The 22,279-nt window shown below is 44.4% G+C and overlaps 3 protein-coding genes across 3 annotated transcripts in view; all 3 read left to right on the forward strand.

The window, feature by feature from the left end:
- The first annotated feature begins 1,039 nt into the window (after positions 1 to 1,039).
- On the forward strand, positions 1,040 to 3,019 carry LOC144295086 (lysine-specific demethylase 4D-like). Its single transcript, XM_077867508.1, has one exon. It carries the CDS (start codon positions 1,055 to 1,057, stop codon positions 3,002 to 3,004), a length of 1,950 nt encoding a protein of 649 aa, XP_077723634.1. The 5' UTR covers positions 1,040 to 1,054; the 3' UTR covers positions 3,005 to 3,019.
- Positions 3,020 to 4,247: 1,228 nt separating this feature from the next.
- LOC144295203 (lysine-specific demethylase 4D-like) lies at positions 4,248 to 8,640 on the forward strand. Its single transcript, XM_077867637.1, has 2 exons — positions 4,248 to 4,251; positions 7,868 to 8,640. Exons 1-2 carry the CDS (start codon positions 4,248 to 4,250, stop codon positions 8,638 to 8,640), a joined length of 777 nt encoding a protein of 258 aa, XP_077723763.1.
- ENDOD1 (endonuclease domain containing 1) overlaps positions 8,453 to 22,279 on the forward strand; it is a 44,264-nt gene continuing 30,437 nt past the window's right edge. Inside the window, exons 1-2 of the mRNA XM_077867512.1 lie at positions 8,453 to 8,759; positions 9,487 to 9,664. Coding sequence (XP_077723638.1) covers positions 9,659 to 9,664 — 6 coding nt within the window. The 5' untranslated portion in view covers positions 8,453 to 8,759; positions 9,487 to 9,658. The remainder of the gene's footprint in view (positions 8,760 to 9,486; positions 9,665 to 22,279) is intronic.

Consider the following 22,279-nt stretch of genomic DNA (forward strand, 5'->3'; position numbering starts at 1 on the left):
ATTGAGTTGAGTGCTTCACTCAATGATTTACAAACTTGCTTAATTTTTCTCTTAGTTCAGTTAGATGTTGTTCCTTTTCTGTCTTATGATTTGCCCTAAAATTCTTTTTTTAAAAATTTTAACTTTACTAAGGTATCACTGACATTAAAGAATTGTAAAATTTTGAAAGTGAACATTGTGGTGATTTGTTGGATGTACACATTGTAAAATGATTCCCCCATCTAGGTAATTAATACAACAATCATCTCATGTATTAACTTTTTATTTTTTATATTTCAGTGAGAACATTTGAGTTCTACTCTCATAAAACTTCAATTAGCACAGTTTTATCAAGGATAGTCACCATTTTTTACCATAGATCCTCTCAGAACTTATTCATCTTATAGCTGAAATTTTGTAGCCTTTTACCAACCATTCCCTATGACCCTCAGTCCCCAGGCCCTCCCAACCACTTTTTCCACTGTTTCTGTAAGTCTCGACTTAAAAAAAAAAAAAAATTAAGATTAATATATAAGTGATACCATGTAGTATTTGTCTTTCTCTATCTGGCTTATCTCACTTATCATGATGCTCTCAAGGTCTCTGTGGTCCCAAATAATAGGATTTCCATAGATTTTCATCTTTCTCATGAGTAAATGATATTCCCGATTGTGTGTGTGTGTGTGTATCACTTTTTTTTTTTTTTTTGGAAGTGGGGAAGGGGGATGATAGTAAATCCAGTTTTATGTATTTGTTTTTTAAGATTTTATTTATTTACTTGAGAGAAAGAGAGAGAACATGAGTAGGAGGTAGAGGGGCACAGGCAGAGGGAGAAGCAGACTCCCCTCCTGAGCAGGGAGCTGGACACAAGGGCTCCATCTCAGGACCCTGGGATCATGATCCCAGCCAAAGGCAGACACTTAACCAGCTGAGCCATCCAGGCACCCTTTCTTTTTTTCTTTCTTTCTTTTTAAAAAGAGAAGTTGAGAAATATTTTTTAAATTGAAGTTTAATTAACAGTCAGTGTTATACTGGTTTCAGGTCTTCTTGTGCTTTTCATGCTTATTCTGCAGACATGAAGTCCAAGCACTATGGTACTCAGAACCCAAGCTTTACAGTCATGACCTTCCACCCAACCATGCAAGAATTTAAAGATTTCAACAAATATATTGCTTACATGGAGTCCCAAGGTGCACACCGAGCAGGCCTCGCCAAGGTGATTCCACCCAAGGAATGGAAAGCCAGACAGAACTACGATGATATCAGTGACATCTTAATAGCAACTCCCCTCCAGCAGGTGGTCTCCGGGCAGGCAGGTGTGTTTACTCAATACCATAAGAAGAAGAGAGCCACGACAGTGGGGGAGTATCGCCAACTGGCAAACAGCATAAAATACCGGACTCCACCACACCTGGATTTTGAGGATCTGGAGCGAAAATACTGGAAAACCCGTCTCTATGATTCTCCGATCTATGGTGCTGACATCAGCGGCTCCTTGTTTGATGAAAACACGAAGGAGTGGAACCTTGGGCACCTGGGAACCATTCAAGACCTGCTGGAGCAGGAGTGCGGCGTGGTCATCGAGGGCGTCAACACCCCCTACCTGTACTTCGGCATGTGGAAGACCGCCTTCGCCTGGCACACGGAGGACATGGACCTGTACAGCATCAACTACCTGCACTTCGGGCAGCCCAAGACTTGGTACGCCGTGCCCCCCGAGCACGGCCAGCGCCTGGAACGCCTGGCCAGGGAGCTCTTCCCGGGCAGCGCCCGCACCTGCGAGGCCTTCCTGAGGCACAAGGTGGCTCTCATCTCGCCCACGGTCCTCAGGGACAGCGGGATCCCCTTCAGTCGGGTCACCCAGGAGGCTGGCGAGTTCATGGTGACGTTTCCCTACGGCTACCACTCTGGCTTCAACCACGGCTTCAACTGCGCAGAGGCCATCAACTTCGCCACCGCGCGCTGGATCGACTACGGCAAAGTGGCCTCTCAGTGCAGCTGCGGGGAGGCCAGGGTCACCTTCTCCATGGACGCCTTCGTGCGCATCCTGCAGCCTGAGCGCTATGAGCTGTGGAAGCGCGGGCAGGACCGGGCTGCTGTGGACCACACGGAGCCCACGGCCCCGGACAGCCGGGAGCTGAGCGCCTGGCGGGGGGTGCGAGCCCCGGGGAGGGCCGCGCTGGGCCTGAGGCACCTCCCACCGCGCCGCGCCCCGCGTGCCCCTCGCCCGGTGCCGGCAGGTCAGGGCACCCGCCGCCGCGCCCCTCTGCGCCCGGCCTCTCCGCGCCCCTCGCCCACCCAGAGCTCCTCTGACGGCCGGGCTGGTGCTGTGGCCGGCCGCACCTCCCGGGGCCCCGGCCCCACCCGGCCACCGACCCTCACTCCCTCTGCCCCAGATCTGCAGCCCTCGACCGGTAGGTGTGGTCCTGGTCGTCGTCCCCGGGAACAGGGGGCTCAGGGATCTGGCACCCAGGCCCGGGCCAAGAGGCGCCTCTCGGTGGGAACCGGGCACACGGCTCAGCACTCGGAGGCTCAGCCCCCGCCTGTGGGTGGAGGCTGGATGCACAGCCCTGCACCGCTGAGTCCGGGATTCCCGGTTTATGCTTCTGGGTGCTGCTGTGCCCCTGATCTTCAGCCTTTAGGGCCCCCGTTGGATCCTGATAATCCGATGCACCCTGGCCCGTGCCTGCTATCCCTGGACAGAATTACAGTCAACTTCTCCGACAGTGTTCCACTGGCTCCTCCTGCAGTTGCTGGGATGCTGAGATTCCCCAGGCATGCTTGGGGCGACAGCAGGGCCCCTGTGAACCTCTCTGAGATTGTCATGATGGACCACACTTATGCCTCTATGGATCTGACCCCAGCTCCAGTCGCCAGCAGCCCTTGCATCCCTGATTGTGATCCTCTGGAATTAAAGCCCCAGGCAGTTTCCATCTTTGAACCCTATGATGTGTTCAGCCCTGATAGAAGAGCTTTAGCCTTTGAGCTCATGGCTATTGAAGATATTGCCCATGATCCTTATTAAAGTTGTTGCCTATAGCGTGTAACTGCAAGGCAAAAAGAAAGGTTAAAATCTTTCAAATATGTTTTTTAAATCAGGAATTTTATATGAGATACCTTGTTAAAAACAAGACACAGTTTAAAACAGTTCCAAAATAGTGTCTTAAGCTAAGCCCCATGTCACGAAGCAGAGACTAAATAGTTTCAACTTTCTCAGAAATAGAGGCTTAAACCAGATGATCGGGAATCGCCTGACCAGTACTTGTTAGGTTATCCACCTGCTAGACTTCTCCCATCCTCTAAAGGACAGGGTTCCTGTCCCAACCCAATTTTTTGCCTAGTATAACTTTCTTGTTCCTGTCCCCTTCTGCCTATGAAAATCTTTCATTTTGGAGCTCTTTTCTATCTGCTTGATTGGATGCTGCCTGATTTGAATTGATTTTTGCTCAAATAAACCCTTAAAAATTTTACTATGTCTCAGTTTTTCTTTTGAAAGTCTGAAACAGAGATTAAGTATAGTTAAAAGAATAAGCAGAACTATGCAAAACAAAATACAAACAGAAAGCAGCAGTCATGGGTTTTAATATCAGACAATCTAGAATCAAGGCTAAAAGACACATGGAAAGGCTTTTTATAATGTCAATGGCTAAATTTCACCATGAAAATATAGCAGTCAGGGTGCCTGGGTGGCTCAGTCAGTTAAGCATCTGCTTTTGGTTGGGGTCATGATCCAGGGTCCTGGGATTCAGGCCTGAATTGAGCTCCTGGCTCAGCAGGGAGTCTACTTGACCCTCTCCCTAGCCTTGTGATACTCTGATTTATAATATGAAATACACATTTGGTCTTCATCCCTGTTTTTGGCATCAGGCTCTAAAGCCCTTGGGATCGCCTAAGAAATACAAATGATAAAGGTGTCTTATGTTAATGCTGTGGTTTTTGGAATGCCCTAGTCACCTAAATGTGACTAACCAGAGAAACCAACCATGTGATTAGAGGGTTGGAACTTCCAATCCCAACTCCTTGACCTCCAGGCAGGCATGAGAGGCCGGAGGTTGGATAAATAGCCAATGGCTAATGAATGGCCATCTAGTTAACTATTTTAACTCCAAAGCCAGCATTTCACTGAACATAGAAAAATTTGAGACATTTATACCAGCAATTAAAATAGAATTGGACGTATCAGCCAATACAAAATATTAGAACTTTAAGTGTTGGAAGGGAAGTGATGAAATTAGTCTTTTTTTTTTTTTTTTTTTTTTAAAGTAGGTATGAGTAAGTATCTGGAAAACCCAAGGAGGAAGCTAATTATATATATTTTTTCTCTCTCTCTCTTACTCTACCATAGCATGGCTCTGTGCTGCCCAGATTTGACTTCTGGGGAAAAAAAATCTATCAAAACTTCATTTTTCATCTAAAATGAGTAGAAAAAAGGAGAGAACTGAGAGAACCAGACATTTGGTGATTCTCATTTATGTAAAAAAAAAATTAGGTATATTTCATGCAAACTGAAAGGGTAGTCAATTAAGGATTCTTAAGTCAAGATTTCAGAAAAGGTGAGGATGATCATAGGATGACTAAGTTGGGGTGAGGATAAAGATCATTTAAGAAAGGAGTGGAGGTGAATGAACTGAGAGGTCAGCTTGCTGAATGATATTAAGAAAACTTTTGCAACCTTCTATGTCTTTTTTAAAATTATTATTCTGTGTCTTTCTTGTTTATGTCAGTGGTCACCCATACCCAGTCACTACAGTTGACCCTGAACAACATGAGTTTGAACTTCGAGAGTCTATGTGTATGTGGATTTGTTCCAATAAATATAGTAGAATACTGGAAATGTATTTTCTCTTTCTTTTGATTCTTTCTTTCTTTCTTTCTTTCTTTCTTTCTTTCTTTCTTTTTCTTTCTCTCTCTCTCTCTCTCTTTCTTTCTTTCTTTTTTTTCTTATTAGAGAGAGAGTGCTAGCAGGGGACAGGTAGGGGCAGGGACAGAGAGAGAACCTTAGGCAGGCTCCTCACCCACCCCAGCCTGACGCAGGGCTCCATCTCTTGACCCTGCAATCATGACCTGAGCCCAAATCCAATTTGTCAATTAGTGTTAATTCTGCATTTGTCTTATCTTTCCCATGGAAAGAAACATCTTTTGATTCATTTTTCTCTTCTCCGTTGGACCTCTCTTGATACCTAAGCATTGTCGCCACTCAATTCATACTAATTTGAGTCCATGATTTACTGAAGTCAGCTAGCTAGGGTTTTTCATCTCTCCTGATTAAAAATTTCCCTGAATCCTTACCTTTTTTGTGGCTTTTAATTTTAACTCTCTCTTGAATTACAGTGAGGAGCCTTGGGATTGGATTAAGATACAAATGATTGAATTAAAATATTGTGGCAGTGTCCCTGGCTGGCTCAGTCAGTAGAAGTAGAGTTTACGACTCTTTATCCTGATCAGAGTCCTGAGTTTAAGCACTTCTGTGGGCATAGAGCTTATTTAAAAAATAAAAATAAAATAAAATGTTATTGGCTTATCACTCCATTCCTTTTCATTTTTGAAGATGACTCCAGTGAGAAAGCACTTTATGGGGCTGGGAGTGTCTTATTTGAAATCAGGATTTCAGATCAGTGGAAGATAGGCTATGTATTATTATGTTCTTTTTTTCTTATTAAATGTGTGAAATTGATAGAAAGGGAGAACTTCCTTTGTTAAAAGTTTAAAGCTTTTGTTTTCCAGTTGTAGGAACATATTTTAATTTTTGCTTTGGAAATCATGATAGATGGAGTTTCCATTTCTCCTGGATTAAAAATGCATACACACACACACACACACACGTGTGTGTGTGTGTATGCACATTTAGTTATAGATATATGTACACACATTTAGTTGTTGTCTCATGGGTGGTAACTAGTTTTGCTATGTTGTCATGTTAAAACTTTTTTTTTTTTTTTTGAAGTTTTAAAGACAGAAGCATCTGGATAGCTCAGTGAGTTAAGCATCCGACTCTTGGTTTCAGCCCAGATCCTGATCTCAGAGTTATGAGATTGAGCCCAGAGTCAGGCTTTGTGCTGGGTATGGAGCCTGCTTAAGATTCTCTCTCCCTCTGCTCCCCGCTCCCCCCGCCCTGGCTCTCTCTCTCTCAAATAAAATAAATAAAATCTTAAAAAAAATTTGGGGGTGCCGGGGGGGGGGTGCCTGCTTAATCTCCATTTAGCAGATGCCTTTGACTCAGATCACATGATCCCACAGCCCTGTGATCCAGCCCCATGTTAGGCTCCCTGCTCAGTGGGGAGTCTCCCTCTGCCACTTTCCCAGCTTATGTTCTCTTTCTCTCTCAAACAAACTAATTAATTTTAAAAAAGTTTTAAAGACAGATTTTATCAGGCAGTCTTTATTTTACGGGAACTTGAAGGAGTAGACCAGAGTTTGACATGAATGATTTTGGACGATATTGAGGGATTGGATAAGAATAGTTTGAGTGAATTTAGTTTTTGATGGAACACATAGAGCTATCAATTCATGCTGCTTCATTTTGAGGTTGCGTTCAAAGGGGAAAGCATATTTCCAGATCTTGGAAAATGCTTGTGTCAAATCAGGATTGCATATTATTGGACAATTTCCTGTTTAATCCTTCACCCTTGTTCTTTAAAAAGAACAAACAAACATGTAAAAGAGATTAAGGCAAGAACTATTTACATTTGAAATGGTGTCTAAAAATTTTAAATCTTACTTTTTATTTTGGTGATTAAGAACGTTTTTAAAATTTTTATCAAGTCTTCACACTCTTAAGACATGTGAGTTTTTGTACCTTTCTATCTTCAGGTTTGAAAGAAATATTTTTACCCCAAATAGTTTTTTTTTTAGTAAAATGATGAGAAACTGAGATTTACTAGCACTGAACAAGAATTTTGGGAATCTGATTGGTCTGCTGACAACAGAAGTATATTGGAGCTGATTAAATACAATTATTCCCTCAATTATATCTATCTTCAATAATATGTTTTGATTGAAATGCCAGTCAAAAAATTATCCTGTTTCCAGGATGCCTTGGTGGCTCAGTCAGTTAAGTGGCTGTCTTGGCTCAGGTCATGATCCCAGGGTCCTGTTGGGCTCTGTGCTCAGTGGGGAGACTGCTTCTGCCTCTTCTCTGCCTGCTGCTCTCCTTACTTGTGCTCTCCCTCCCTCTCTGTCACATAAACAAAATCTTTAAAAAAAAAATCCATTTCCTCTGTGCAAGAAACTTCTGAAAATAAGATTTAGTTCCTGAATGAATGAGAGATGTTCTTATAATTTCAGTTGCTTAAAAAGTTCAAGTTGGAATTGGTGGTGGTTCGTGACATATATGAGAGGTTTTATCATTGTAGTAATTAATACTTAGGTTTATATAATTGTGGTTTCCTGCAACCTTACTGCGTGGAGAACAGGCCTTGGGATTTGGAACTGTGATGCTTATTCATTTGAAACCATGGCATCTCAGGAACACGGCATCTAGAATCTAAGTCTTACAATAATGACATTTCATCCAGTAGTGCGAAACAGTTAAATATTTCAGAATTACGTTGCTGACTTGGAGTCGAATCACAGGCGCAGTAGTGGCCTGGCTAATAAACGGGGACCGGCTCGTCCAGGGCCGCTGCAATAGCCGCTCCTGTGCAGCAGGGGGCGAGGGGGAGCGCAGTCCGTCACCAAGTAACACCAAGGAGAAGGGCGGGCTGTGGGAAAACTCACCAGCTTGGGGGGGGGGGGGGGGGGGGCTATTGCATCACATCCAGACACAGGTGCGTTGAGAGGATCTGCAGCGAAAATATTTGAAGAAACGCTTATACGTCCGGCCAAATCACTCCGTTAAAAGTCAATGGCTCCTTATATGATCCAACTCTGAAACCTGGGAACCCCTCAGGACCGCTGGAGCAGGAGTGCGGCGTGGTCATCGAGGGCGTCAACACCCCCTACCTGTACTTCGGCATGTGGAAGACCGCCTTCGCCTGGCACACGGAGGACATGGACCTGTACAGCATCAACTACCTGCACTTCGGGCAGCCCAAGACTTGGTACGCCGTGCCCCCCGAGCACGGCCAGCGCCTGGAACGCCTGGCCAGGGAGCTCTTCCCGGGCAGCGCCCGCACCTGCGAGGCCTTCCTGAGGCACAAGGTGGCTCTCATCTCGCCCACGGTCCTCAGGGACAGCGGGATCCCCTTCAGTCGGGTCACCCAGGAGGCTGGCGAGTTCATGGTGACGTTTCCCTACGGCTACCACTCTGGCTTCAACCACGGCTTCAACTGCGCAGAGGCCATCAACTTCGCCACCGCGCGCTGGATCGACTACGGCAAAGTGGCCTCTCAGTGCAGCTGCGGGGAGGCCAGGGTCACCTTCTCCATGGACGCCTTCGTGCGCATCCTGCAGCCTGAGCGCTATGAGCTGTGGAAGCGCGGGCAGGACCGGGCTGCTGTGGACCACACGGAGCCCACGGCCCCGGACAGCCGGGAGTCCCCAGCCAGCGGGCAGACGGGGTCCGCGTCAGCGTCTTCGGAACAGGAGGCTCTGCTCTCGGGGAGTCTGCTTCCAGGAGCCGACCGCCCACGCCGGGGCGAGATGCGCCTCTCGGTGGGCGCAAGGGGCCCAGCTCCGGCCCTGGGCTCGGCCCCCCCGCAGTGCTGGCGACCGGAGCCCTGACACCTGTCGTTGCGCTAAAGCTCCCACAGCCCCGAGTCCTTGAACGGCGCCTGGACCTCGTTTCCTCCCATCCCTCCCAGACTTTCCTGGTTGCCTCCTAGTGTCACGACGTGACGCAGGTAACAATCATTTGAGTTCTAGGCCAAAGCTGAATTTGCAAAGCACTACTATGTTTTGGACAGAGTTCTCCAAAAACGCCACTGAACTCTGCTGAATTCTGGATCCCTGGCCATTAGCAGCCTAAGTTCCCGATTTCCTTTGCACCTCTGAGCTTGTGGTTAGAAAGACTAGGTTTGGCATCAACCAGGTTGGAATCCTAGCTCTGTCACTCACGGCAACGTATGGGCCCTTGAGCAATTCACCCTCTCAGAGCTGCCGTGTCCTGCCTGTAATATGGGATCCTATGCCCACCTCACAGATTGCTGTGAGGATCTTCTTAGCTAATGCTTTAAGCCATCTTTTAACAGTGCCTGCCCAGTACTATCATAGGCCCAACTAACGGTAATTAACATTTTATCTTGACTGCTCCCGTAGGGACCACCTGGGAATATGGGCTCTGCATAATCTTTGGAAAAGTCTAGGTCAGAATGAGAAAGATTTTAGATGAGCTCTTAGAATAAAAATAGAAGAGAAAGTCCAAAGGACACCTATCATCACTATCTGGGAAGGGGGCTGAAAGTCATACTCATGATATTAAGACAAGAGCTTTGTCTGACCAGGGACTCATGTGTGTCAGTGTGTGTGTTGCCTCCTTCCGCTCTCCTGCAACTGTAAGGAGTGAAGCCTTTGTTTTTCTGGAGCAGCGAGGAAATGGGGAGGTAGACAATTTTCTCTGTCTCCACCCAGGCTTGGAGACAGAAGAAGGAGATGGTGTGTCCATGAAGAGGCAGGAAGATGGTGCTCGGTCCCTGGGAATGCACAGTGGGCAAGAAAGGAGACTTGGCGAAGCCTGCCTGGGCCTAGAGGGGTCAGATCTGCAAACTAACTACAGCAGAGACTCTGTGCCTTTCCTCATCAAATGCTGGTGAGGCTATTCTGAGAGGGACTTGTTTCTCTGAACAGACAACCAGAACTGTGGGGAGGCTCTGGTGTCTGGCAATGCCCAGCGTAGGGGCTGTGTGGGTTCTGCCTGCCTCCTGTTTGGGCTTTCAGTGTGAGACGGGCCTTGGGATGGTGGGTGACACAGCATCTTTGGGGTTGTGAGACTTGCCGTTGGCCAAGGAAGACAGTCAGTCCTGTGGGTGGAGAAAACTCTGTGGTAATTGGAGTTACGGGGGACATCTTGCAGCACATAAGATGCGACTTTAAAAGATTTAAGCCATTGCAGTGAAGACACCAGGAAGGGAGTTCGAGCACTGTAGTTAGGGCCTAGTCCTGGAGAGCATAAAGCTTTCTGCTTCAGCTTCTACCACTACCTGCCTCCCCACCTCTCTGCATTTCTGCACCTTCTGGCTACTTCAGCCCTCCCGTTAGGCCTGCTTCAGGCTGCTGGCTGTGACAGTTGAGCCAGGTGGCCTGGCCCTGGGCCACCCCCATGGTGTCGCTGGCCTGCGAGGCAGTCTCCTTTGGTCTAACTCCAGAGCTGCAAAGGCTTGCCGACCTCGCCATCACACAGACAGTGACTCCCCAGGGTGACTCCCGGGAAGGTTGGGTCTCTGCTTGTCCAGTACAGATGGCCTCTGTCCTCGGTACGGGAAATTCCAGGAAGGCTGTCACTCTGGATAGTTATCATGACTCTCTATTGATTCCTCTTCCCTACTTTCTCCCCTGTAGCTTCTGACTTTTCTTTTCTTTTGTAAGGTTTTATTTATTTATTCATGGGAGACACAGAGACAAAGAGGCAGAGGTAGAGGCAGAGGGAGAAACAGGCCCCCTACGGGGAGCCTGATATGGAACTCAATCCTTGGACCCCGGGATCATGACATGAGCTGAAGGCAGATGCTTAACCACTGAGCCACTCAGGTGCCCCCTGACTTTTCTTTTAATGGTAAAGGAAATAAATGATCTTGCTGTTGAGGTGGCTTCATACTTTCTCTCTGTCTACAAACTCAGTTCATCCGTATACCTGCTCTGGATGCATATGTGCAAAGTTGACTCTGAAGCATAATATATTTAGTAAAGCAAACCTTTCCCTAGTCACTGTTTTTCCCTTGCTAGCAGTGACTTAATGGGGAGAACCGGACCTAGAGTCAGGGAATGTCATTTGGATCTCTGCGGTGCCACCTCCTAGTCTGTGACCTGCAGCAAGAGCTCACTGATTTCCTGTGAGCCAAAATTATAGTGCAAGAGTTCTGTACAATGCTGTGGGATGTCCTTGTGAGGGACACTTAGGAGGCACTCAGTTCATTTGGATGTGCATCAAGCACCCTCACTGCCTCTAGGGCAAGCACAAGGTCAGGGACACACTCTCAGATTCTCTCTTTCCAAGCTGCTTGGTTCTACTGTGGTCCTCACAGGCTTACCGGTGACTTTTTTTTCCTTTTTTCTTTTTTTTAATGGACTTTATTATTAATTTTTTTGGAGTAGTTCACAGCAAAATGAAACAGAAAGTACAGAGACCCCCACATACCTCTTCCCAGCCCCCTCCACCAGCACCACACCAATGGGGTACAGTTGGTAGAATTGATGAATCTAGAGGCACCTGGGTGGCTCAGTTGATGAAGCATCTGCCCTAGGCCCAGGTCATGATCCTAGGTCATGAGTCCCTGGTCAGCAGAGAGCCTGCTTCTCCCTCTCCCTCTGCCCTTCCTCCCATTCATGCCCTCTCTCTCAAATAAGTAAATAAAATCTTAAAAAAAAAAAGATTGATGAATCTGCACTGACATATCAAACCATAGTTCCATTAGGGTTCACTCTTGGAGATGTTCATTCTGTGGGCTTGACAAACGTCTGATGTCACGTAGAGTTTTACTGCCTAAAAATCCTCTGTGCTCTGCCTTTTCTGCGCTTCCTCCTCCCAAACCCCTGGCAACCACGGATCTTTGTATTACCCTCATAGTTTTGCCTTTTCCAGAATGCCACATAGTTGACATCATACAATATGTAGCCTTTTTAGATTGACTTCTTTCACTTAGTCATATACATTTAGGCTTCCTCTGTGTCTGGTGGCTTCCTAGCTCATTTCTTTTTATTGCCAAATGATATCCATTGTATGAATATACTATTGTTTGTGTATCTACTCTCCTACTGAAGGTCATCTTCTAAGTCTTGGCAATTATGAATAAAACTACTGTAAAGATTTGTGTGCCAGTTTTTGTGTAGATGGACGTTTTCAGTTCACCGGGGTGAATATCAAGGAGTGCAGTTGCTGTATCACATGGTAAGAGTATATTTAGCTTTTAAAGAAAATGCCCAACTGTCCTCCACCTGTTATTTTTACTGGTAGAAAACGTACTATTTTTTTTTTCTCATGATCTACCACATACTTTACAAAAGGTCACATATGCTTGTTTGCAATTTCCACCCCTTCTCATGTTTGGCCTTGTAATGTTACCACGGCAAGGTCAAGATTTCATAAAGACTCAAGAACCAGAAGACCCAACCTTTATTCATGCTCCTACCCTGACTTGTTGAGCAATCTTTCAATAAGTTGGCTCTTTCCTCTGGCTCTCCACTTCGCTATTTAGGCAAAGGGAGTGCTTAACACATCACACCTGCACTGGAGGTTGCACACAAGTTCAGACCAGTGCAAACATGACTTGTGCTAAAGAAGTATTAGCTGTTACTGTTATTACTCAAAAGCCAAAACTTGTGAGACCAACATAAGAAACCGTACTTGACCACCACTTGTAGAGATTGGTGTTTGGGTCATGGGACTCCTGCAAGATTTATTAAAATGTTTCAGTTATGGATTTGTCTATCTGGACACTCTGCATTATTCAGGATTAACCATGGCACCATTTCAGTTTCCGTGTGTGAAAGGAGGCCTTTCTAGATGTTCAGAAATATCTTCAGCATGGTATTTATTTCACTGGATGGTGGCTATATATGGATTTGAAGTTGTTTCCCCCCCTCGATCCCAGTGCTTGTATTACCTTTCATCCCTTGAAGTAGGAAACCACCAACAGTTGCTAGGAACTGGCCACAGAGATAAGCCAAAAGGAAACTGATCTGAGTTGAACAGAATCGTGGTGAGGAACTGCCCCTCATCCAGCTGCCTGGCTGTCCTGCCCTGCACGCCAGCCTCTCACCCTGAAATTCCTCAACCTGTCCTTGTCTCTCACGGCTTCTCACTGTGGTGTGAGAGTGACACCCTTCTTACTACCTCAACAAGTGTTGGATATTAGAGAGATAAGCAATTTCAGGGAGGACGGGCAGGAGCAGAACTGATGGGGTGGAAGGGTATGTTGTTGCAGGGGCCACCCTACAAAAACCTAATGCTTGTATTGACAGGTTTCTACATTTTCTTTCATCGACTCTGGTATGCTGGCATCCAGTATCTCTGTGCTCTAACTGTTCGGGGTCTCTCTCCACTGCCACCCCTTCCCCCCCGCACCCCCGTGCCAGACAAGCTCTACATCCAGGCCCGTAGACCTCAGAGAGCATGTTGTCTCTGACCCATCTCTCAGAGCCTCTTCTCAAAAGATTCACATCCTGTGTGAATGGCCCTTTCCGGGCCCATTCATTTGTTCCATCATTCATTCAGGATGGTTACTGGGCACTTACTGTGTACCAGACACAGTTCTTGGAATCAGGGACACAACAGTAAAAAGGCAAACTTTCAACCCCCCTGGAGCTTAGATTCTCATTATGTAGAGTGACATGTAGAAACATATCACGTAGTCCTAAGGACTATGAGGAAAAGGAATGCAGAAAGAGGGGTTAGGGGGTGACAGGGCTGCTATCTTTGATAGGACGGCCTTTTTAGGGATGTGGGAAGAGATCTTGAGAAGGTCTCTTGGGGATATGGTCTTCCAGTGTGCCCTGAGGACCTGGGAGTCAGGACATCATTATAGGCAGAGGGACGACCTGTGTAAATGCCCTGAGGCGGGAGCATCCTTAATGTGCTTACAAATTAGCAAAGGAGGTGAAGAGCAGAAGTGTGGACTGGGAGCCTAGCCAGGGGTCTATACTGGGGGATAGGCACAGAATATCCTTACGCAGTTAATGCATTCCACTCTAGAAGACTACCGAGTGACTGTGATGGTTGGTATTTCAGGTAAGCAGAGGTTAGAAGAATTTGGGGACCAGAGAAACTTTGAAATCACTCATAACTCACAGCCAACCCTGGAAATGGCTCTGTCTGTCCTACCAAATGCAAATCCTGAGAGCAGGAGTTTCATATGCTTTGATTTCCTGCTGTATCAGGTAACGTGGAATGTGTCAGACTCTCAGTCGGAACTTTAGACTTGCGCTGTAATTGGGTGGCACTCCAGCAGGAACGGCAGGTCCCTAGCATTCACTAAGTTAACAGCCGAATGGTGTGCAGTCCATATTCTGGAGTTTTGCTGAGGCCCATATTTGAATAATGCAAGGGGCTCTGAAGCTAGTGTGAAGGAAGGAGACACCTCGCTCTTGGGGCGCCTGCAGCAGGAGTTTTCTAGCAAAACGGCTACCAGGTGGATGGTCAGGCATGAGAGTTGAACAGCGGTTGATTTAGAGTGAGGCTATGCACAGGAAAATCCCAGATCAAGATAAGTTTAATATTCAAGAAAGTGCCAGCATTAGGAATTGGTGAAGATGCCAGGATCCATTCCCTGTGAATGTCAAAGGTCTACTGAGTAAGTTTCTCCTTCCTGAGAAACTCCTTAGGAACAAGTTGTCCTAACCTTACTTCTCTTGTGGTGATATCATTTTGGCTGTACTTACCCATGACCCCCTAGGACCCTAAGAACTTTATTTTACCTCTGGTTTATCTTGCGGATTACAGCAGATTAATACAGTTGGTTATTACCTCTCTTGGTTTTCTCTGTATGGTGACAACTCAATGAGTATTGTTGGTTGAATGGACACACCACCAATAGAATTGAAAAAAGGATTAACATCATAAGAAACAGCTAAAATGAATGAACAGTCTCTATGATGGCATTATCGCTTTCGCATTAATTATGTTTTAAAATGAGACATCCAGTTCTAAGCTAGAGGATTGAAATAACTTGCAGAGTCAGAGATAAACTCTGTCTCATATTCCAAAGACAATTCATTCGTTCATTCACTCAACAAACATTGTTAAGCACCATCCCTGCCTGGCACTGCACTAGGTGCTCAGAATACAACATAATATGGAGTTTATGATCTGGTTGGAGACACAGACAAGCAGTAGGCAGTTTCTCCATACCACAGCTTCTTCTCAGCAACCATAACGATATCCAGGCTCTCCCCAAGCCACTGGTTTTATTTATTTATATTTTTAAAAGATTTTATCTATTTATTTGAGTGAGAGAGAGAAAGACAGCGCACAAGCAAGGGGAGTGGCAGGTAGAGGGAGAGGGAGAAGCAGGCTCCTCTCTGAATAGGGAGCCCAATGCTATGCTGGGCTCAATCATTTAAATTCCATTTCCTGTGTTCCATTCTGTCCCTCACTATTTCCCCCACCGTCACCCAGCTATGGACTGAATGTGCCCCTCAAAATACACATACTGAAACCCTAATCCCCAGTATGATGGTATTTGCAGATGGGACCTTGGTAAGTGATTAGGTCATGAGGGTGGAACCCTCATGAATGGATTAATGCCCATCTAAGAAGAGACCCAAGAGAGATGATTTTGCTCTCCACCATCTGAAGATACAGCAAGAAGCTGGCAGTCTGTAAATCAGAAAGTGGGTCCTCATCGAGAATACGGCCATGTTGGCACCCTGATCTCAGACTTCCAGCCTCTAGAACTGTGAGAAATAAATGTCAAGACACCCAGTTTATAGTATTTTGTTACAACAGCCTGAATGGACAAAGGCACTCCTAATCTGCTTCTGTAGTTCACACTGGTTACCTAGAGAAAGGTAAGAGAAGGAGCTAAAGAGACAGGGAACACAGCTACAATATTGAATGTGTGCTGTGTGCCAGGAACACTGACTTGCAGCGTATATACATCATTCATTTTTCCTTCCAAGAGGTCAGTCTGTGGAGTCAAGCTGATGGAGATGTGAAGCCCAGCTCTGCCATGGGCAGGTGACTCACAACTCTGAGGCCCTGGCTCCCTGGAGAGATGGTGTAGCAGAGTGGTACCCAGCACACACCCAGCACTGTGCTTATGAATGGTGACCTTGGTGAGCTGCTTCATCTCTGTTTCAGCTTCCTCTTCCTGAGGATGGAAATGATAATAGCCTTACAAGAGGGGTCGTGAAGATCAAATAAGTCAATATAAGTAAAACTGTAGTAACCAACTCAAAGTTAAGAACAAGCTATTCAATCACAACTTCTTGTTGAATTTTTTTTTTTTCAAAAAAACTGTAACAACAACACAGCGTTTGGCAAAAAGCACACGATAGGTGTGCCTGGGTGGCTCAGTCGGTTGAGTGTTCGACTCTTGGTTTTGGCTCAGGTCATGATCTCATGAGTTTGTGGGATCAAGCCCCGGGAAGGCAAAGGGCTCCGCACTCAGTGGGGAGTCTGCTTGAGGATTCTCTCCCTCTGCCCCCTCCCCCTACTTGCTTGCACACTCTCTCTCTGTCTCAAAGAAATACATAAATTTTTTTAAAGGCATACAGCAACGCCTAGCTATTACTGATGTTCCTATTATTTTATATTACTTCAATGACATTATTGTTACCTTTATTTTTTTGTGATTACTATTATTTCAGACTTCGAAGTGACAGGCCTTTGGTCTCAGACCCTTGCTAAAATACTTGAAAACAATGACAAAGGAAAAGGGCTATCGCTTCCTGTCACTCACAGTATGGTCTAGATCCACAGTGTGGACATGGCCTTTGAGCCTGGTAGACTCCAGCCCAGACCTATGACTCAGGATCTGAATTTTTAACTGGATTCCGGATGAGTCACAGGCAAGCTTATGGTTGAAAGCGTTGCTCCAGCATCCTGGTTCTCAACACATTGGAGTATATCTGAAACATACTGATGTCTGGATGCCCTCTCCCTACCCCCATCTCCACCCCCTAAGTTCATTTTAATGGCCAGAGTACAAAATTTTGAAAGTTCCCTGGGCAACACCCATGTGTATCCAAGATGAGGACCACCCATCTAGCATTTGGTCCCCAGGGAAGTAGGCTGCAAGGGGTGTTGGAAGTTCAGTTTCGTCAGCAGGTGCCAGTGAGAGTTCTGGTTTGTTTTCTTTCTCTTCAGGCCCAGGGGAAGAATGAAGGGACACAGAGAGGACAGATTCTTCTCTCCCTGCCCCCGCCATTCCCGTCTTCATTCCAGGGCACAGGACACGTGACAAGGCTCTGTGCAGGCTTCTTGGCCAACGTTTCTGTTTCTCTTTGTTGCAAGTCACGGTGTCCAGACTGTGTTGGCTCCCACTGTCCCCTTCATTCAAGTCACGGGGCCTGGCTTTTCAGCTGTGGGAGCTTGTATTTCTTTGAGGTGGGGTCCTTCTCTTTCCATCCATTCCTGCCCACTGCTCATGGCACCCAGAGGCTGTCTGGTTGGAGAAAACCCAGTCAGAGATCTCCTGACCTTTCCCGTGAGACCCTTGACCCCTGGTGGAAAATTCACACTCTCCCTGGGCATGTGACTCATCTAAGTGAGTATTACTGTCCAGGTGTTGGTTTTTGCCCCACAGTAAGACCTCCCTGGCATCAGCCTACTATCATTTTTGGGGAGTGAGGATCATGGGGCTGTCATTTGCTGAATTTTCCAGAGTAGCTGGCAACTTGTAATTTTAGGAAAAAGTTTTAGGGGTAAAAAGTCTTCAAGTCTTTAAATTTTGGCAACTGATTTAAAAACTTATAAGCCCTGAAGGCCAAATTAAACATTTTTGGAGGCCAGAGTTGGCCCATGTGGTCTCTGAAACATGCCCCCTCTTCTAAACAGCCATTTTGGGCTGCAGAGATTCCACAATCGTGGCGACTCCCCTAAGTGATGTCACCCTACCTTTGGAGCTGGTAAAAAAGAGTTCTTGAAGTCATGTGACCGAATTTGTAATTCAGATGACTTGTTAGTTCAGTAGACCCTCTGCACACCTTCCATTTGCCTAGACCTAAGCATGGCTGTCTCTGACTCCCACCATCTAAGACATTTGTCTGTCCTAGGATCTCAGGGCACCTCTCTGCCTGACTTGGGGCCAGACGGTGCAGGGGTTGCGCAGAGTATGTGCATTTCCCTGGGACAGCAGGACAGAAGGGAAGAGGAGAAAATTTATCCCCTTGACTCCTCTCTCTTCCTTCATCTCTCTCCCCTGGATCACACACCACCCAGCAGTTGACAGAGCTCCTTGTTTTATGCTGCCACATCTCTGCTATGACTGAATGTTTCTCCCTCAATATTCTCTTTATACAAGATGATGTGACTTGTGTTTGTTGCTAATATTAGAATTGCAACAGATGCCCTCATTGTTGGGCTCTGGGTACATGTGGAGCAAATTAATAAAGCCAAGGCACAGGCCTCAAATGCCCAGGGACTTTATTAGCAGAACCTGTTGTAAGAGCAGGGGGCTCACATAGCGTTGGGCAAGGTGAAGGGGACAGGCCTATGGGAGACCCAGGACCCCAGTCCACAGTCTAAATGCATTTGGAAGTGTAGGTAGAGCTCTTGGGGGAAGTGGGCAGGAGCACAAAACATCAAGAAGAGTCATCTTCACATGGAGACAAGCAGTAATACTGTCCAGTAAAACTGTTGCCACCTAATCACCACTGATGGCCAAAATTAGGACCTAGGGAAGCTAGCTAACCAACCAAGGGAGACAGTTCGATGAATATGGCCAATGTTATGCTTCTTACTGCTCCTTTCCACTTTTCTCAATAAAGCCTTTTTTAGACAGATCCAAGGAGGGTGGTTACATACCATGAACCTCTTGGGTTTTAGCATGAATGTGGAATAGTTTAATTGCCTTAGTGTATGTAAATTAGTCGTGCATGGTAATCAGTGGTGTCTTAGGATGACATTTACTCACTGAATCTGTCGGCACCTTGACCTTGGACTTCCTAGCCTCTGAAACTGTGAGAAATAAATGTTTATTGTTTACAAGTCACCTAGTATGTGATATTTTGTTACAGCGGCCAGAACAGACTACTGCAAATGCTAGATAATACTAACATTAATAACATTAATATTAATTTAGTGATAATATTAGCTTGTCTTGTTAGGCGAGACAACCAAGACAAGCAGTTTATCTGTATCTAGAGAGTGTGGATTTGAGTCTTCTTGCTTCATCAGAGCCTCTGGGTCATGTTTGTATTATAAAGAATGGCCAAGTGCCTTGGTGACTTATGAACAACTAGCAGAAAGGAAATCTTCCCAAGAGTTTTTCTAAAATTTATACTTACTAATTTAGTGGTTTCTAAATTTAGTATTATTTGCTTTGTTTATCTATTTATTTATTTTTTGAGAGTGTGTCTGGGCACCGGAGCCTTTGAGCAGTGGGGGTGGGGAGGGGCAGAAGGAGAGAATCTTAAGCAGACTCCATGCTGACCACGGAGCCCTTGGGGCCTCAACCTCACCACCCTGAAATCATGACGCGAATGGAAATCAAGAGTCAGACACAATAAATTGAGCCATTCCCGTGCCCCCAATATTATTTGTTTTAAAAATGTGTTTTCTTGGGATGCTTGGATGGCTTAGTTGGTTAAACGTCGGACTCTTGATTAAGGCTCAGGTCATGTTTTCAAGGTTGTGAGTTTGAGCCCCTAATGGGCTCCCCGCTCAGCATGGAGTCTGCTTAAGATCTTTCTCTCTCTCCCTCTGTCCCTCCCCACCCCTTCATGCGCTCTCTCTCTAAAAACAAAGTGTTTTCTCTTTTTTCTCTTGTAAGGTATTTTCTCTATTTAAAATCTAAAATCAAAAATAGAATAACATAATTTTACTCATCCTATCATGCAGAGACAATTCCTGAATTATCAGTCTTTCATTTTTTGCATATGTTCACACAGTGTGATCATGCCATGTATTCAGTTGTTTATTCTTTTTCTAATGTTTCTTTCTATTATAAACATTTTAATAGAACGTGTTACTTTTTTTTCCTGGAAAGTTTTTTTTATTCCAGTGTAGTTAATATATAGTATTATATTGGTTTCAGGTGTACAATATAGTGATTTAAAACTTCCATACATCCCCTGGTGCTCATCACAAGTGTATCCTTAATCCCCATCACCTATTTCACCCATCCCTCCTCCCCTCTAGGAACCACTAGTTTGTTCTCTGTAGTTTAGAGTGTGTTTTTGGTTTGTCTTTTTTTTCCTTTGTTTTGTTTTTTAAATTCCATATATGAGTGAAATCATACGGTATTTGCCTTTTTCTAACTGACTTATTTCGCTTGGCATTCTACTCTCTAGATATATCCATTTTGTTGCAAATGGCAAGATTCTTTTTTGTGGCTGAATAATATTCCATTGTATATATCTCCAGATCTTCTTTATCCACTCATCTATTGATGGATACTTGGGCTGCTTCCATTATTTGGCTGTTGTAAATAATGCTGCAATAAACATAGGAGGGCATATATTCCTTCACATTAGTGTTTTTGTATTTTTGTTGGGGGATAAATACCTAGTAGTCTGATTACTGGGTCATATGGTAGTTCTATTTTTAATTACTGTCTTCCACAGTGGCTGCATCAGTTTGCATTCCCATCAACAGTCCATCAGGGTTCCTTTTTCTGCACATCTTTGTCAACACTTGTTGTTTTTTGTATTTTGCATTTTGCATTTTAGCCATTCTGACAGGTGTGAGGTAATATCTCATTGTGGTTTGATTTGTAATGATGAGTGATGTTGGGCATCTTTTTATGTCTGTTGACCATCTCTGGAGAAATGTCTATTCATGTCTTCTGCCCATCATTTAGTTGGATTAGTTGGTTTCTTTGGTGGTGAGTTGTATAAGTTCTTTATATATTTTCGATATAACCCTCTATCAGATATGTCATTTGCAAATATTTTCTCCCATTCAATAGGTTGGCTTTTAGCTTTGTTGGTACTTTACTTTGATGTGCATAAACCTTTTATTTTGATGTAGTCCCAATAATTTAGTTTTGCTTTTGTTTCTCAGGGGACATATCTAGAAAGATGCTGTTACAACCAATGTCAGAGAAATTATTGCCTGTGCTGTCTTCTATGATTTTTATAGTTTAAGGTCTTACATTTAGGCCCTTAATCCATTTTGAGTTTATTTTTGTGTATAGTGTAAGAAACTGGTCCAGTTTCATTCTTTTCCATGTGGCTATCCAGTGTTCCCAATACCATTTGTTGAAGAGATTGTCTTTTCTCCATTTTATATTCTTGCCTCCTTTGTTGAAGATTAATTGACTGTATAATTGTGGCTTTATCTGAGCTCTCTACTCTGTCCCATTGATCTATGTCTATTTTTGTGTCAGTACCATACTGCTTTGATTAACACAGCTTTGTTATGTAATTTAACACCTGCAATTGTGTTAGCTCCAGCTTTGTTTTCCTTTTTCAAGATTGCTTTTGTTTTTGTCGTTCCATATGTATTTTAAGATTGTTTGTTCTAATTCTGTGAAAAATGCTGTTGGTATTTTGATAAGGATTGCATTAAATCTGTAGGTAGCTTTGGGTAGTATGGACATTTGAACAATATTGCTTCTCCCAGTCCATGAGCATGGAATATCTTTCCATTTGTTTGTGTCATCTTGAATTTCTTTTTCATCAATGTTTTATAGTTTTCGGAGTACAGGTCTTTAACTTCTGTCCTTAAATTTATTTCTGGATATTTTATTATTTTTAGTGCAGTTGGAACACAGAATTGTTTTCTTAGTTTCTCTTTCTATTGCTTCATTTTTAGTATATAGAAATACAATGGATCTCTGTACATTGATTTTGTATTCTGAGACTTTACTGCACTCATTTATCAGTTCTAGTAGTTTTTTTTTGGATGAGTCTTTAGGGTTTTCTCTATATAGTAACATGTCATCTACAAATAGTGTGAGTTTTACTTCTTCCTGAACAATTTGGATGCCTTTTATTTCCTTTTCCTGTCTGACAGCTGTTGGAAAGGTTATTTTTTTTAACTTTCTTAATACAAAGGACATATACATTTGTTCTAGATAATAGAAATATACAAATTAGTCACAATGAAGAAAATTAAAAATATGAAAGTTTAATATAGAATGTTCTGCATTCTCATATTGAGAGTTGAATACATTTTAAAATGCATGACTTACACTCAATGAAGCATGGTGTATTTAATGCATGTTACACTTAACACTAGGAGGTACATGCTACCATTGTCCTCATTTATAGATGAGAAACTTGAGGCACAGAGAAGTTCAACAATTTGCCCAAGATCACAAAGCCAGTGAGAGGATCCAGCATTTGAACTCAGACAGTCTCACTCCAGAGTTCAAGCTCATAACCACTACACTTTTCTCCCTATAGGTACGGAAAGCCAAAAAAAAACTTCAGAAAAATCTATTTTTATTTTTATCTATTAATTCTTTTTATTGAGGTATATCAGATAAAATTTTAAAAAGATTTTTATTTATTTATTTTAGCGCGGGCGTTGGAAGCACACATGCACAGGGGAGGGGGAGAGAAAGCAAGAGTGGGGGAAGGGGCAGAGGGAGAAGCAGACTCC

The sequence above is a fragment of the Canis aureus genome, chromosome 23 (assembly GCF_053574225.1).
Source record: "Canis aureus isolate CA01 chromosome 23, VMU_Caureus_v.1.0, whole genome shotgun sequence".
Classification (NCBI taxonomy): domain Eukaryota; kingdom Metazoa; phylum Chordata; class Mammalia; order Carnivora; family Canidae; genus Canis; species Canis aureus.